An 18025-nucleotide genomic window follows, 5' to 3' on the forward strand; every position below is an offset into this window, starting at 1 on the left:
AGAGCAATTTCAGGACAGACACCAGGAGGGTTTCTGTACCCAGGCTGGAACAGCCAGGAAGGGTGTTTGAGCCCGAGACACTGTGAATCATTTTTTAAAAAAACATGATGGTGTGATGGGAGGACGGCAGGGTAGGGATGGTGTTCTGGAGGGACAAGCTCAGATGGACTGAGGTACCTTATTCATCTGAAGCCATCTTGCTATGAAATGGGAAGTTAGGGAAAGGTTCTCTAGTGCTGCCAACTGGTCACAGAGGTTGTGAACAACAACACCTTGGGTAGCGTACTGGAGCGCTTAACATTGGCAGAGTCTGACCCTGAGCCAGGGGAAGAGGGATAAGGGAGGTGACCATAACCACAATCAAAAAGGAAAGACTTTAGGCGGGATTTGAAAATGGGGAGGGAGTAATAAAGGTGGAGGTACTTAGGGAGGGAGCTTTGGGGCATAGTGACTGAAAGCACAGACTCCGATGCTAGACCGGAGGGGGCGAGGGACGAACAGAAGGTTGGAAAATACGAATTGCTGGACAAAAAAAGACAAAAAAGACTAAAGTCCATCTAGTTTGCCTTCTACCATCCTGTGGCTGAAGGCACAGTTGAAGAGGAAGGTCTTTAGACTTACTGGATAGAGAAGTTGAGGAGGCCCTTTTGCTCCCTGGATGCTGAAAAATTATCATGTCCTTCTCGTAACTCTTCCCTTCCTGCCCCACCTCCACCACCTGGACCTGGGGCAGGGAGGTGCTCCACTTCACAGTGTACTTCGGCCCAACTGGAACAAGGCTCCCGATGTCAGGCTGGCCCCTAGAGCAGAAAACAGGGGAGTAAGAGCATTGCAGAGATGACTCATTCACTGAGGAAATAAGCCATTGCTAACCACATCATGGCCCTGTGCCATTTTGTCCTACTGCCTCGGCATATGTGGCAGGATTGTTCTGGGTTTATATTCTCAATCCTATTTAGTGCCCTATACACGTCTATACGATTCACTCTGAGATGTTTCTTTTCAATGCTGAGGAGCATTTAGATAAATATTTGTTAGGTCAGGGTATTAAGGGATATAGGGCAAGGACGGGTAACTGGACTTGAGGTACGGATCAGCCACGATCTTATAAAATGGCAAAACAGACTCGAGGGGCTGAATAGCCTACTCCTGTTTCTATAATTATTTGATCGTTTCTCACAGCTCATTCCCTGGCACTGTCCTCATTGTTCTTCTGTAAGCCCCGATCAGGCCCTCATGACATGTTGAGCAGAGCGCTACGTAGTACTCCAGTTGTGGCCTGACTAGAGCACTGTACAGCTTGAGTTTAGCTGCTATCCTAATGAATGGATTTTTTGGCCCTGGGTGTATTGCTGCTGACTAACACAAGCCATGGCTCGACTTCCAACCTTTCAAAGCCCATTCTAATATTCTGGAAAGTTCTGTACTTACTTCACGTTGATGTTGGCGCAGATAAGCAAGTCGTTCAGCAGAAAGACTCGCCGTTCTTTGGACTTGAGGAGCTGTCCCCGATCTCCGTAAACCGTCTCGGTCAGGGTCTCGCATAAGACCAACTGCCTCTGGCTGGACGTCAGTAACTGCGGAGAGTGGGGGAAGAGGGGGGAAAGAGGGGAGGGGTGAGGAGATGGGAGAGGGTGTTAGATCTTGTCAGCCTGTGCACCAGGCCGGCAGCCCTGGGCGTGAGCCAGCAGGGACCAACCATTAGGAATCAACTGTGCTCATGGTGGCAGAGATAGATTCAGGACCCAGCTGGATGATTTTCTAGTGTCAAAAAGATAAAGAAAGATAATGAGATAGAAAAAGAGAGAAGAGAGAAAGAGAAATAGGGAAAGAGTGCAGCAGAGATTTTTTCCAGTGTGTAAATCAGGTTCCTTCAAGACCCATCTCAAGACCCTCTTCTTTCACTGTGCCTTCGGTCACCCTCCTTCACCCCCTGCCCTCCATCTTCCCCTATCCCGACTCCCAAGCTTGGGTCGGAAACACTGATTGCCCAGCGCCTCCCGACATGAAAGGTGTTAGACAAACGTCATTTTGTTGCTGTTGTTTCAACACTAAGTTGGTGCCATAATTCTGTCGTTACAAACAGTGACCGGCTCCAACTTAAAACATTTCCAGAAATGCTGCTCAGTCGTCAATATTAAATCTGAGACTAGGAGAAATTTCAGGCCTGCAATCCTTAATAATAACAACAATAATCCTTATATTTGGTATAGAATCCTTCATGTCGCGAGGATGACTCAAAGCGCTTCACAGCAGATAATGTAAAGTGGAGTGAGTGTATATTTGGGGACGAATGCGGCAGCCAATTCTGCCCACAGCAAACAAGCCATAAAGCCAGTGACCAATTTTAATCAAGGGGTATTGATGACCATGACACCAGGATAAACTCCCTTCTCTATTCAAACAGGACCACGGAATAGATCTCTAACGTCTGCCTGAACAGTTACAGACAGGGCTTCGGTCTTACACACTTGCCTTGGGTTACAATAACCAGAGAATATCGTCATGAGTGCACGAGTGACAAGTGTTCACTGGCCAGGTTTACTGGCTGGGACCCGGTGACTGACTGACAGACTGTCAGAGCTGCTCTCTGTCTCCTCACCTTGTTGAGGTTGCGGTCACCCACGCTCTTGGCCAGTTGCTGGATCTCCACGATCTGATCGGCCACTCGTTTCTGTTCGTTGAGTTTGTCGGCCAACATTTCCAGCTCGGTCAGAGCCAGCTGCAGCGACAGGCGGTCAGCGTGGCCTTTCGGTGTGTTCTTCAGCATGTCCTGTCACCGTAACCATAAACAGCTGGAATTCACAACTAAATAACAAGCCTGCTCTGTGATCAGTGAACATTACAGCACAGAAGGAGGCCATTCAGGCCATTGAGCCTGCACCGACGTGGCGACTGCACAGCGGGCGAGCCTTCAGCTACTTTACCTTTGCTCCCTAGGACCCTGTCCCTAAACCCCTTTTCCATTTCCCATCTCTCGCTATGCTCGGGCTCACACTCCATTTCTGTAAAGCATTTCAGGACATTTAACTTTGTGAAAATCGCTGTGTAAGGCTAAGTTGTTGTTGCAGTGATGTCAAAATGTCTCAGTGCTTCACTTGGAATTGCTGTCAAGTGGTTTATTATGGGCAAACACGGCAGCCATTTTGGGTACAGTGAGGACCCACAAGCCACCAGGAAGTGAATGACTAATTAACTCAGGAGGATTGTGGGCCAGGAAACATAGGGGATAGGAACAGTAGGAGGCCATTCAGCCCATCAAGCCTGTTTCAACAGTTTACTAGACATTGGCCGATTTTTTAATCCCAATGTCCCTCCCCTTTTACCATATCCCTACTTCCCAAGCCTCTGCTTGTGTCTCTTTTAAACATCTCTCGATCCCCCTTCTAGAGCTTTCTGAGTCAGGGCGTTCCATATCCTCACAATCCTCAGTGTGAGGAAATGTTTCCTGATCCCAGTGACGAGCTCAGGTCTGATTTTAAGACTGCCCTTGAAACAGATCCTCTATCAGAGCGAAGAGTTGTCTACTATTTAACCTGTTAGTTCTTTTCATTATTTTAAACACCTCAATCATGTCACTCCTTAACCTCCTCTGCTCTGAGGACTATCACCCCAGTGCACCCAATCCACTCTCATCATAGCTATGGCCCTCATCAGCCACTGAACGGGCAGACAGGGCCTTAGTTAAATGTCTCCTCAGAAAGATGTCCCTCTGACAAAGTCAGGAATAGAGGTTAACTCCAACATGTCTCAGTATTTCACTTAGAATTGCTAATCAATCTGACATTTTATTTATTTTTAACCTCTTAAGTTTTTGCCAGGTTTTTGAAGTACAAATTGATTCATTTACTCGTGCTAGACCCCAGCCCAACGCTAACAAGTTTAACGCTAACCAGCCCAATGCTAAGCAGGCAACCTTTCCTTTATCAGCACAACTTTCACTTTGCAAGTAAAAGACTCCCCATTCTGTGTCCCAGGCTCACCTGTAGCAGGAGGATGAACTGTGGGAATCTCTGGATGGGTTTCACCATCAAACCGTACAGCGTGATCCTGTCACTGCTTGAAGCTTGTTTCCTCTGAAGAAGAACAAACGTGGTGAGAACACACAATCAATAACATTAACACACATCCATTACAACACCTCTTGCTTGGCGTGACCATCACAACACGCTTCACAACAGCAATGGAAGACCCAAGCAACAACAAAATACGTAGGGAGGACTTCCTAAGGCGCTGGACAGTGAGGGGTTTGCACCCAAGCTGAGGGCAAGGGGGGATGACCAAAGGCACAATTGACAAGGATGGTCTTGAGAGGTGGAGGAGTTTGCAGAGGGTGGGGCAGAAAGGCTGAAGGCAAGCGGTCGATACTGGAGCGGGCGGGCGGAGTAAATTGAGCAGGCCAGTGCCTTCAGAGCGGAGGGAATAATAATAATAATAATAATAATTCTTGCATTTGATATAGTGCTTTTCACGTCGGGAGGACGTCCCAAAGCGCTTCACAGAACACACTGTAAAGTGAATTGACTGTATATTTGTGGGCGAACGCGGCAGCCAATTGGGCACATCAATGTCCCACAAATAGTCGTGGTTTGAAAATGACCAATTTATTACTGTTTTTGGTTTTGGAGGGATTATTATTAGGCTCTGTGTGGAGTAATAATAATAATAATAATAATAATCCTTGCATTTGATATAGCGCTTTTCACGTCGGGAGGACGTCCCAAAGCGCTTCACAGAATATACTGTAAAGTGAATTGACTGTATATTTTGTGGGCGAACGCGGCAGCCAATTGCGCACAGCAATGTCCCACAAACAGTCGTAGATTGAAAATGACCAATTTATTATTGTTTTTGGGTTTTGGAGGGATTATTATTAGGCGTGTGGAGTAAGGAAACTTGCCCAAGGTTTCGCCCTCTGCCTGGAATTGAACTCAGGTCTCTCACTTGCAAAGCGAGTGCTCTAACCACTGAGCTACAGGATTCCTGGACAGGTTGGTGAAGTTTCAATTGGTTGCAGAGGTAGAGAGGAGGAAGACGTGCAGAGTTTTAAACATAAGCAGTGAGGAAATCAAAGAGAAGAGACAACAACAAATTACATTTGTATAGCACCTTTTATGTCGGGTGGACATCCCAAGGTGCTGGTCGGTCAGGGATTTGGATCCGAGCAGGGGGTTGGGATAAGGAGGGTGGAGGGTAGGTGTAGGAGGGCTGACAAAGGCGCGCTCAAAGAGGACGGCCTTGAGACGTGCCTTGAAGGGAGCAAGGGAGGAGCAAGATCTTACTAAACGTCAGCACACATTCTGGAATCCGCAAGCCATGGTTCTCGCCAACCTGTGTCTAATAATAATAATCCTTGCATCCTTGTGGAGTCCTGTAGCTCAGTGGTTGAGCACTCGCTTTGCAAGCTAGAGACCTGAGTTCAATTCCAGGCAGAGGGCCAAACCTTGGGCAAGTTTCCTTACTCCACACAGAGCCTAATAATAATCCCTCCAAAACCAAAAACAGTAATAAATTGGTCATTTTCAAACCACGACTATTTGTGGGACATTGATGTGCCCAATTGGCTGCCGCGTTCGCCCACAAATATACAGTCAATTCACTTTATAGTGTGTTCTGTGAAGCGCTTTGGGACGTCCTCCCAACGTGAAAAGCGCTATATCAAATGCGAGGATTATTATTATTATTATTATTAGATATGGCACCTTATCACTTAATTGAGACATCTCAAAGCACTTCATAGAATATACTGCGTATAATTGATTGTATATTTTATGGGAGAAATTTGGCAGCAGTTGCACACAGCAGTGTCCCAAAAATAGTTGTGGATTGATAGACCAATTTATTGTTATTATTTTGCTTTGAAGGGATTATTACCCCGGAAAAGCGATCCGCAATCGACTAACAACCGGGTTCCTCCTTACTGCTAGGTATATCAGGGAAATAGAGGAACAACGTCCTCAATCGTATCAGAAGATGCCAAAGCATTAATTGCTGATGGTTTTGAACAATTCTCTCTAAACTGTTAAGAGCTTTGAGACCAATTTGACAAACCCATTACCTAGGGAAGCCACGGTTCTGTGAGAGAGATCACTGGGTTTTGATCATATGATGGAACAACATTCAAAGTGGTAATAAAAAGAGAATTACAAACTAATCATGCTCATTTATTATACCGACAGGACTGTGTTTACTGATATCTATGCTTGGCTGGTGTAATCAGCAATATATTGTAAAGTGTATTGACTGCGTATTTTATGGATGAAACACGGCAGCCAGATGAACACAGCAATGTCCCACAAACAGGTATGGAGTGAGTAACTGATTTTATTTGGGGGATTTTGGCAAAGATACCAAGAGAAAGCCCTGAAAAAAATACTCTGGAATTAGTGTTCCTCCAGTGTGAGGGTGCACATTTCATTCAGGACACAGAGAAATGTCCACATGGAGATAATACTGTATACATATGCAGAACTCTCAGTCTGGTTTGGATATGGATACTCTAAAGCATATGTCAGACACCACGCTGTCCAAAGAAAATCCAGCACAACATCAGTCAATGGAAATGTCTTATTAAAGCAGCCCATAAGAAATGGTGCAAATTAGACACCGCATCATAAAATGAAGAATCAGCGGGGTCTGAATCCACATGCTCAGACTGGATCGCTCTGCTGTGTGGGCAAACTTCATTTGTGTTTCTTTTATAATTAGACCCACAAGCCCGAGAGGCCAGTCAGAGGCCGGGCTGTGCTCCAACCACACAGAAGAGGACAGATTGAGCTACAGTACAACTTGGCTCTTCTGAGAGAGATACATTGTCCTCACTTACCTACAGACAGGTTACATGCTGCAAGCTGTCAGCCCGTGTGAGATCATCCTCACACCATGCAGACTTACTCTCCCCCCCAGCCTGCCTGAAGACATTCTTTTTCCACTGCTCTTTTGGTCAACTCCCCACTCCTTCCCCCACCCCTCCTTCAACACTCCCCCGCGACCTTCCCCACCCCTCCACACACACACACACACACACACTGCTCAGGCTCACACATGAAAAGAGCTGTACAAATAATATAAATTGATGTTACTGAACTCCCTGCTCTCCCCCCTCCGTCAATCTTCAAGACCTGCTTAAAATCGACATCTTGCCCAAACTGATGACCACCAACCCCCAAGCCCCCACCCCCTCCCTACTCTGTTGGCCGGCCTTGTGAAGTGCTCTGAGACATTATCCCATTTAAAGGGACTGGGACACAACCCTGTGTGAAGAGGCGCTATATAAATGCAAGTTGTTGCTGTTCAATGAGAACAGATACCAAGAGAGTATCCTGCCTTCGTTTCTCCGGGTCTGGCCTCCTCCTCGTCCCCCGAGTCCTCCACTCCACACCCCCCGACCTCTCTGACCTCCTCTCTCCTCAAAACAGTACCAATTGCCTTCATTCCTCTGGGTCTGGCCTCCCCCTCGTCCCCCTCGTCCCCGCTCAACTCTCGGCGGCTGTGCCTTCAGCCACTATACCCCGAGGCTCTGGAACTGCCTTCCTCACTCCCTTCGTCTCACTCCCTCCCTTCCTACTTTCAGGCCTCTGCTGAAGACCTTTCTTTTCGACCGCGCCCTTGGTCACCTTCCACCCCCACCACCCCGGCCCCTCTCCCCCTCCACCTGGCTCCTCCCCCTCCCCCTGGCTCCTCCCCTCCCCTGGCTCCTCCCCCTCCCCTTGGCTCGGCCCCGGGATCCATTACTATGAAGCGCTCTGAGACACCATCCAGCGTGAAGGGCACTACATAAATCCAAGTTGTTGCTGTTGTTGAGAGTGTGGCAGGACCCACAAAGTATGGGGTGTTTGGATTGGAGTAGCTCAGCTGAGAGATTAAAGCAGTGCAGAAAGTGGATAATAAATGTGAAATGTGAAGCATTTGGCCATCAATGTAAGAAACAAACCGTTGTCTCTGCTGTCTCCTAGTGGATCAGATTGCTTACTTTTTGAAAAAATCCTTTAATTTGGTATAGCACCTTTTTACATGGTGAGGACGTCTCAAAGCACTTCACAGGATATACTGTAAAGTGTAGTGACTGTTTCTTTTGTAGGAAAATGTGTTACAGGCCTGTGCCCTGTACGGATTCTCAGTGTAACTTTATCCGTGTTTGGAGCACTCACACACCCACAGTGGCCACTGTATCCCTATACATAGAAATTCCCGTGACTGGAATAGTATGCGCACTCTTTCCTTGGAGAACACAATTTCAGAGAGTTTTACAACAACAAGATCTTGCATTTATATAGCATCCCTCATTTGGGGTCTTGGAGCACTTAAAGCTATTTATAAACTTTAAGCGGAACTGTAAGTACAAGTCGACAAGATCCAAGGCTTGGGGACCCCAGAGCGTGTGTGGGGTAACTGCTAAAGTCTGACCAGCTAAAACTACAAGGTATAAACACAAGGTCAGATTGTGGGAGGAAGAATAGAGGACCAGATAGGACGAGAGCGGGTCATTCACGCATACACTGTGACTCACCTTGAGGAACTCCAGGAACGCTGGCTTGGTCAGGCAGGCCTTCTTAATCAGCGCCATGGCATTGGTGAAGTTATTCACATAGTCGCTGTACACGTCCAACACCATAGACTTCGAGAACTAAAAGGAAAAGGAATAAATTGACAACTTGCGGGTCACCCTGGCTCAGCCGCTCGCACTCTCACCTCTGGATCAGAAGATTGTGGGTTCAATCTCCACATCGGGGATTTTTAGCTCACAGTCTAGGCTAACTCTCCCGTGCAGTGATGGGGTGGGGGGAGAGCGCTGGGCGCTGGGAGACAAGGGGTGGGAATGGTGGTTAGTCCCAAACTGGTCGATAATTAACAAAAAAACAGACAAACACCATTTGTTTAGTGCCTTTCATCTTGGGAGAATGTCCCAATGCACTGAACAGTCGAGGGTTTGCACCCAAACTGGGGGTTGGACATAGGAGTGGGGGTGGGAAAATGATCGAAGCCAAAGAGCAAGATCTTGATATCAATCTTGAAGGATGTTCGAGAAGGGATGAGGTGAAGAGATTCCGGCATGGAGTTCCAGAGGGTGAGAGGAGAGAGGTTCAAGGCCTGACCGCCAATGGTGGGGTGGGCAGGGCAGGGACGTAAAGCAGGCCAGTTAAGGATGGCTTTGGAATGTGCTTTTTCCCACGAGCACAAATGTTAAAATGTTGGGTTTTTCCAGTTGGAACACCAAGCTGCCAGGACGGGAGCACAAGCCCATCACCTGGGATTGGATTCACTGCTGCTCGATGGAAGGTAGATGGAGACGAGGTCAGCACTTACTGAAGCAACAAAGAGGTCACCGATCTTCTCCGTGGCATCCCACTCAGCGACCCGAGAGGCCAGGGCGATCTGGAACATGCAATGACACTGAAGAACTTCCCTCAGCCGGTAGAAGACCATCCGTACCTTCCTGACGCTTAGCAGCCTGGGCTCTGTCTCCAGGAGAGGCTTCTTGTACTCCTGAGAACGGCACGCAAAGGAGAGGTCAGTGAACGAGCAAGAGAGAAAGAGCGAGAGAGAGACAGGAACCTTTCCTCCTGGACAACACAGACCCATCACTTCACTGACTGCTCAGCTCAACACACAGCGCGCTCATGACTATGGGTCAAAAGGGAGAAGGGAGTTTCTCTCTCTCTCCCGGTTTCACGGCCAACAATCCCCCAAATAAAAAAAATTGGTCACTCACTGCATGGCCTTTTTGTGGGACACATCTGTGCGCAATTGGCTACCACGATTTGCCCACAAAATACACAATCAATCCACTTTACAACATATCCAGTGAAGCACTGTAAGACATCTCAACAACGTGATAAGGCGCTTTATCAAATGCCAGGATTATTATGTTAAGGCAGTGGGTTCAAGCCCCATGTTGGGAGCTCAGACACTCCGGGTCAGGGCTGGGAGTGCTGACGTGACATCCAAAGGATGAGACATTAAATCGAGCCCCCATGCGTCAGTTCCCAAAAAGCAGACTCAATTGAGATGTTCAATAATAATCCTTCCAATTGATTCAGCACCTCTCACATCTAGAGGACATCTCAAAGCATTTCACAGGATTTACTGTAAAGTGAAGGTTGCATTCTGTGGGTGAATGCAGCAGTGAATTTGCAACATCCCGCAAACAGCCATGAAGTGAGTGACCAATTTTATCTGGGGGATTGTTGGCCAGGAGACAAGGAGAAACTTCTCGATTCCATACTATCGTGAATCTTTAATATCCACCTGAACAAGCACAGACAGGACTTAACTTTAATATCTCATCTGAAGAATGGTTTTAAGGCAAAAACATCTGCGATAATCAATAAACCACTTTAACACGCTCAATGGCTGACTTGCCTCCTCTTGTTTCTAGTTACAAACCCCTCCCCGGCTCTGTGTAATTTACGTTGCATTGTACAGAGCTTCTTTACTCAACCAGAGCTTCCTTCACATAGGATAGTGTCTCAGAGTGGTGCAAAATTACTACCTTCCCCATTTCCGCTCCCAATTCCTGGACTCTTACCTGCATGATGCGTTTCAAAGAATCAACATAGCTCCTCTCACTGTGCACGATGGAGTTCATGATGTGACGACGCACTATCTATAGGACACAACAAAGCGTTCACGAGATGTCGCAACTCAGCAACAGTCACACAAACCACAACCGAAGCCCTGACTCAGGGGGTGAAAAGGTGACTCGATCGAGGTGGTCAAGATAAAGGTGATGATAGGGTTAATACCAAGTTTCCCCCGAGTCAGTCATGAGAGGCACAGATTTAAGAATCACAAAGGGAGTTAAAGGGAAGGTTAAGAAACTAGGTCTTCACAGAGTGGTGGGAACATGGAATTCTCTGCTCCAAAAACTTAAAGAATCCATCAATTAATTTAAAGGGAATCAGAAAGTTGCTGGAGGAGGAGGAGGAGGAGGAATATTAAAGGGTGAAGGGCAGCAAATAGGAGAGTGGGATTGGATTGGGTGGTGGGGAATAGCTGGAAAAATACATTGGATCCATCTCATTGTATTTTCCACTTGATTATTTCTGAACGGAAGGAAACCCAGTGTCCACCTTGCACTCAGTGTCCCCGCTCCCCCCAGTGCCCCGCCCCTCCCTCCAGTGCCCGCCCCTCCCTCCAGTGCCACCCCCTCCCTCCAGTGCCACCCCGCTCCCTCCAGTGCCACCCCCTCCCTCCAGTACCACCCCCCTCCCTCTAGTGCCACCCCCCTCCCTCCACCCCTCTCCCTCCAGTGCCACCCCCCTCCCTCGAGGATAGCCCCTGACCTGCTGGGGAGAGAGCCCTGGGGGCATGGGACTGAGCTCTGGTGGAGGGTGCTTTGATTCCGACACATTGACATCCAGATACCCGGCGTTATCCTCTTCAAACTGATCTGTAGGAAAATGTGGATCAAACATCCATCAGATAGTTCAAACATCCACCACCTTTAAGACACTCAATGTGATTGTTAATACATGTTCCACTTGTGTTGAGCTTCACATCCCCCTTTTTCTGTCACATCCACCTCCATATCCCTTAACCCCATCCAGCTCCGCACTCCCCTAACTCCCACCATCTAACCTCCAAGTGTCCCAGGGGATCAGCTTCAACTCATCCTGACTTTAAAAAAAACCTTACATTCTTTCTCTCTCCCTCTTCCTCCATTTCCCCCCCACCCCCCCACCCCGCAATGTCCTCCAGCCCTACTCTGCTGACTGACGCATTCCAACTGGTCTGTCTAATGCTCGTTGCACACTTGCCAAGTCTTCAGCCACTCTCTGGAGTCTGGAGCTTCCTCACACCCTATCTTTCAAACTACCCTAAAAGCACACAGCTCCACGCTTTTGGTCAACGCCATTAAAATCTCCCTCATCTGGTCCGGGCCCCGTCAACCCTAAGGCTCCCGAGAGGTAGAGAGAGACAAGTGTAAAGAGAGCCGGTGTCCAGGGCTGCTCAGGCTGGTTACACGCAGTACCTTGTGAGTCTCTCTTTTGAAGGAAGGATACCTTCTTCATTACTGCAAGTTTTGTCTTCTCCAGACCGTCTTTAGTTCCGTTCTTAGCCGCCTTCATTAGCTGCTGCATCTATAACAATAATAATCCTTGCATTTGATACGGCGCCTTGTCGCATCTTCGAGACGTCTCAAAGCGCTTCACAGTATATACTGTAAAGTGAATTGACTGTGTATTTTGTGGGAGTGAAGAGCAAGGAAAGAGAAGACCCCCTTCAGATTTGTGTCAGAACTGGGATTCTTCGTGCTGAGAAACAGACATTTAGAGGCTGTACGTTTACAACATTATAATCCTGCCTCTAACAGTTCTGACATTCACTCAATGAGAACATTTCAAGGCAAAATTACCTATTTTTTTATTTTTAAATAATTAATTATTTTTTTAAAAAATGGAAGGTCATCAAGGGGAAGAAATTTGGAAATTGAACCCTTTTACTCATTCAACAACTCAGGGTGACCATCCACAATCCCAGGTCAAGGGTTAGAGACAGAATATAGCTCCCTCTAGACTGTCCGTCCGCACTCCCAGATCAGCTACAGCACGTGTTAGAGACAGAGTAACGAGATAAAGTTAGGTGTCATCGACAGACATGTGAACATTAATCCCATTCCTGCAGATGGCGTCACTGAGCAGAGCATGTAAATATTAAAGAGGAGAGAACCAAGGACAGAGCCCTGAGGAACACCACACATGATGGATGATATGGGGGCTGGAGGAGAAGCTGTTGGCAGATACAAAGTGGAGACGATGGGAAAGTCAAGAATGAAACAAGACTGGGACAGAACCGTGAAGATGGAGCTGAGAGGAAAGGTCAAGAGAGGGTCGAAAGAGCAGGTTGTGGGCTTCATTTGGGAAATGCTAGAAGAGAGAGGGAGAGATGGGGTTGAAAGTGTAGAGAGAGGGAGGGACGGGGGGAGGGAGGCCAGAAGGGGAAGTGGAGGTGGGGATGGGGTGCCAGTAACTAGGGCAGAGGCAGCTCTCATTTTTGGACCAAGGAAGTCCATCACCTCCTCTCATTTAGAGTTGGAAGAGTGAATGGGAAGCACCGAATGATGGATGAAGAAGCTGGTTTGTGGTGCAAAAAAGGAGCATAGGGTTGTCTTTGGCCTCCAGGATGATCCTGGAGTGTAAGGACGATTTGACTGAGGTGAGGGGGGAGTGGATTAGACACACTTCTAAATCAACTACAGAACAGTTTAGAGACAGAGTACAGCTCCCCTACCCTGTTCATCCAACCCCACCCCTCTTAGATCAGTGAGAGCCCCGGGGATCCCTCCGCACATTGTCCCAACAACGTGTGATGATCCAACAAGTGTTTTGTATCGCCACCAGTGACAGGTTCCTCAGCAGTCGCCCATGACATCACTGAGCGAGACCCTGCCAATTCCGTGATTAAAACAGAAAGTAGGTCTGTGCTGTGAGCCCACACCCCCCCCAGGAACTAAAATAACCAAATAGGTTATCGGATACGGGAATGCAAATCACAAACTGCTTCACAGTTGTATTAATATTTAAATGTAAAATGTAAATTAAATTTAAATTTAATTTGAATGTAAAAATCCTGGATTTGAAGGCAAACACGATGGCCATTTTGCAAACGGCGAGGTCCTGCCTGCAAAAAGCCAGGAGCTTGAATGAGCGATTAATGCTGAGGATTATTGACCATCACGTTTATCACAGGATCGTTACTGGCATTCACCTGAATAACAGGCCGAAGAGTTCTCAATAGTAAGGTCCCACCTGAAGGATGAGGATTCTGAGTGAGAATCAACGCCCTGCTTCAGGGAGCTCCGTCTGAGCCCAGAGCAAAGTACCCACTAGTAGGACGAGAGTACGCATCCAGACCCCTTTCTGTTCTTGGCAAATAGTTTTAGACTTTAGTGAAACTATAAACTCACTCACTGAAACCCTCCTAATATCCCTCACCTTTTCCATTTTCTGTCCTCTTTCAAAACTCTTCTAAAATGTTTCTATCTTTGACTACGTCTTTGATCACCTTTCATTCCCCCACTCCCGCCCCCCAAAAAACCATCTCTAACCCAATTTAGGGTTCCACTCAATCTTTGTGATGTAATTTGAGACCTATTTGACCTATTTCTTGTTGAGCAAGACCTAAATAAATTTCACATCTGTCAATAATTATTACTGTAAATGTAATATATTTTGCTGTAGTTAATGGTTTGCTAGTTTACATTTACTTACTGTATTTGAAAAATTTTCTAAAGCGTTTCTAAAAACATCTTTTGTGAATTGGGCTCAGTCACAGTTCAACAACAACTTCCATTTATATAGCGCCCTTATCGTGGGGTATAGTCCCAGAGCTCAGACACCCCCCGCACTGGCTGAAAATTCCCCATCCTGAGGGACAGCAGGTTACATCCACACAGAGACACACACATCAGATATTAGGTCACACAGACCGCACACAGGCTATTAGTGGATGGATTACCAGCCATTACAAGTGAGAGAACACATTTTAGGGTACAAACGACATCATGGATCATGCAAATCATCAGCCAAATGCCATTCTCCTCACCCACAATCCCCCCCATTTTGTTTTGTCCTACAGCCAATCGCTGCAGCCATCAATGCTCCTGTCCAGTGAATCCCAGAGTTTCAGCTCTGGTTTGGGAAATATCAGCATGACAGCATTTGGTGTTCTTCATAATCCATAAAACAGCCTCAACAATAAAACATCTCAATGTTTGATAAAACATCTCAAAGTGCTTTACGAATAATTACTGTGAAGAGTAGTGACTGTCTATTTGTAGACAAACATAGCAGCTCATAGAAGTGCCCACTGTGAGATCTCACCAAAAGTCACAAAGTGGATGGGCTTTTCTTATCAACCTTAGGGAACATCAGCCAGGAACACCAGGATAAACATCCTTCTCTTTTCCAATAAGATCATAGGTATTTAATGTTCAAGCACAGACGGAGCCTCGGTTTAACTTCCTCTGACAATGCAACAGACTCTCCCCCCCACGCCCCCACCCTTTCCCCGCAGCCCACCAGCACTGGCCTGAGTATCAGCCTAGAATGTGATTTCAAAGCCCCAATATGACAGTGAACCCTCAACCTTTTGACCCACAAAAGAGGTTACGACCTATTGAGCCAAAGTGACGATGGGTCCAGGGATTAAAATGCACCATTTTCTAACACAGTATCGGAAGGAGGCATCTGAATCCGCAGAGTCTATTCTGACATTTTGTTGATTGTAATAGAATACCCACAACTTTGCCCTCTATATTCCTTCATGGTCTTACTTCTCAAGTTTGAACATCCCGATCACATCTACACCTACAGCTTTCGGGGGCACTGCACTTCCATTCTCACTACCTGAATTACAGCAGACTTTCAATACTACACTTATACCATTATAAACCAGGGAGGAAAAAAATAATATAATAATCCCTGCATTTGGTATAGTGCCTTTCACATCAGGAGAGTGTTTCAAAGCATAAGGTGTAGTGACTATGTACTTTCTGGGGATCAGAGCAGCCATTTTTAACACAGCAAGATCCCACAAACAGCTATGACGTGAAGTTACCGCTGCCTGTGGACCCACTGAGACCAAGGTTGGGTTACAATCCAGTCAACACAGTCCAGGCCTGACCCTAGGAACCTCTACTCACTAGGATTTTTTTTACAAAATCACCTGAGCGATGGGACGAGGGGAGGGGCAGGAATCTTGGATTTCATTTTAATATTAGGGTGAAAAATACAATGCTTAATTACTGATTTGATGATTTTGGAACCAGTTACCAAATCCGTGATGAAAAGTCACATTTTTCTACCGATTCTTGAAGACTGTCTGCAGGTGTAAGGTATGTCTCCCCCCACCTGACCATCACAATGGTTGGGTCTGAAGCCAGTTCATTGCTGCCAACTTGGATTCCTGCTCCTCTTGTTTCCGAGCCTGGAGTAGGTGTCAGAGGCACTCCCTGGGATCTGGTGAATTGGGGCTGGAATCACAATAGCAGCCACTGAACTCTTTGGGCCCAACCACTGTATTAAAGTTGTGTGTGGGTGGGGATGTGAGGGAGAGACGAAGGGGGGAATTTCACACTTTGCAGCCAAGTCTTTAGGAACAGATGGAAAAAAGGTGATATGTCATAGCACGACTGATTGATAAATAAATCATCATACTTGGCATTTCCAACCTGTACAGTTAGCATGCCTCATCCTACTGCAACGTCTACTGCGGGATGGCTCTGTAACCAGATAGAAGGAGAAAGCGGGAGAGGTACCTTGCAGTCATATCGCTGTTTCAGCTCCTGAACATCTTTGCTCCCGACTTTTATGGCCAGGAATTCTCTTTTAGTCCTGGCATACTTCTCCTTCAGCCTATTCAGATCCGGGGAAGGCTGAGCGGCAACCGAGAGTAGGAGGAAGAGCATAGGAAAGAGAAGTAAAGACGGGTGGCAGTGGAGAAGGACAGAACTACACAAGAGTTAGTTAGTTAGTCAGTTAGTGACTGGTATGAAACTGGTATGTTTTAGTATGTTTACTGCTCGACATCTACAGGCCCAGAATTCCACCTAGCCTGTAAGATCACATTGTCTGAAAATTCTTAAAATAGTTCCTCACTGTTGAATATTCTTTCATTTGGTGTTAATTTCGAACTGCAGAAAACTATCTTCAAATTAAGAATTTTCCACAATTCTGCTCAATCTTAGACTATATTTGAAGGCAACATGTAAAGGCTAAGACCGAGTGGAATTGTGAGCCTTAGCAACAGGAAATGAGATCAGCAAGCAGGAAGTTACAACATTCGGGCAAGAGCAGGCAATTTTCAGAGCCAGGGACACAGCCAAGCAAGATTACACAAGACTTGTGCAGGCAATGTCACATGCTCCATGGAACCAGAAAGAACTAATCAACAAGAAAGGCATCCAGCAATTTGCATTCACACAACTTCTTTTCGCGCAAAATGAACGTCTCGAACCACTTCGCAAAGTTAATGGAGATCACGAAGCCAGGGGTGAGGCGGGAAAGGGTAGGGGTTGGTGGCTGAATGTGATGGTTTTGACCAAAGTCAGGGAGATTTGTTACAAGAGTTTTGAAGCTAGGGTGGTAGGGATTTTAGAAAAGAATGCTGGGGAGTGGGGCATTAGTGGCTGGAGGCTCAGCCACCAATGGTGGGATGGAGGAGATGCGTAGTGGATCAGAGTCTGGACAAGGCTTGAGCATCTGCCTTTCCCAGTCTCTCCACGATGACTCATTCACAGAACAGATTACAGGGAAGCAAATCTTGAGTATTGAAACCACGAGTGTGTGTCACAACTTTAAAATAATCATTCTTCCATTTGATACAGTGCCCTATCACATTATCGAGATGGTTCAAAGTGCTTCACGGGATTTACTGTAAAATGTAGTGACCATGGATTTGCGGGTGAATGTGGCAGTTAATTTGCACATCTGCAAATTAATTTGCATATCTGCAAATTAATTTGCAAACAGCCATGAAGTGAGTGACCAATTTTATCCAAGGGATGGTTGGCCAGGGCACCAAGAGAAACTCCCTTCTCTTTTCAAATAGTGCAAGGGATCTTTAACGTCCATCTGAACAGGACCACGGTTTAACGTCTCATCCATAGGATGGCACCTCCAACAATGCAGCGAACCCAAAACACTGCATCAGACTACACAAGTTCCTCCGAGCTTTGCCTCTTGCCAACATGTGCCGAATACTCTCTCTGGAGTTGGGCAAGCAAGGTGTGTGCCTACAGGGAAATTTCCATGTGTGGGTGGAACTCTCAATACAGTCAGAACCCATTGAACAGTTAACGCAGATCAGGTCTGGATAAACCGCGGGCACCGTGGATCTACAGGAAACAGAGCGGTGGCTGACCATTGGCATCCAACACTCTGCCCATGGTCAGAGGCTCCCGGTATCAACGGTGATCCCAGTTCCTGCAGGAGGGAAAACTTCCTCGGTGATCAGCCCACACACGCAGGTTCAGTGACAACCTGACACACGGAAGTGATGACCAGTGGCCACCCTATAACGC

General features: G+C 46.8%; 1 protein-coding gene across 1 annotated transcript in view; it reads right to left on the reverse strand.

Moving 5' to 3' along the window:
* Nucleotides 1-18025, reverse strand: part of arhgef10la (Rho guanine nucleotide exchange factor (GEF) 10-like a) — a 73966-nt gene that overhangs the window by 23954 nt on the left and 31987 nt on the right. Inside the window, exons 9-18 of the mRNA XM_042343619.1 lie at nucleotides 16262-16378; nucleotides 11975-12083; nucleotides 11286-11392; nucleotides 10529-10606; nucleotides 9307-9486; nucleotides 8510-8626; nucleotides 3984-4076; nucleotides 2603-2773; nucleotides 1432-1577; nucleotides 622-800 (exon numbers count right to left, since the gene is read on the reverse strand). Of these exons, the coding sequence (XP_042199553.1) occupies nucleotides 622-800; nucleotides 1432-1577; nucleotides 2603-2773; nucleotides 3984-4076; nucleotides 8510-8626; nucleotides 9307-9486; nucleotides 10529-10606; nucleotides 11286-11392; nucleotides 11975-12083; nucleotides 16262-16378 (1297 nt within the window). The remainder of the gene's footprint in view (nucleotides 1-621; nucleotides 801-1431; nucleotides 1578-2602; nucleotides 2774-3983; nucleotides 4077-8509; nucleotides 8627-9306; nucleotides 9487-10528; nucleotides 10607-11285; nucleotides 11393-11974; nucleotides 12084-16261; nucleotides 16379-18025) is intronic.

The sequence above is a fragment of the Callorhinchus milii genome, unplaced genomic scaffold, assembly GCF_018977255.1.
Source record: "Callorhinchus milii isolate IMCB2004 unplaced genomic scaffold, IMCB_Cmil_1.0 Scaffold24, whole genome shotgun sequence".
Taxonomy (NCBI): Eukaryota; Metazoa; Chordata; class Chondrichthyes; order Chimaeriformes; family Callorhinchidae; genus Callorhinchus; species Callorhinchus milii.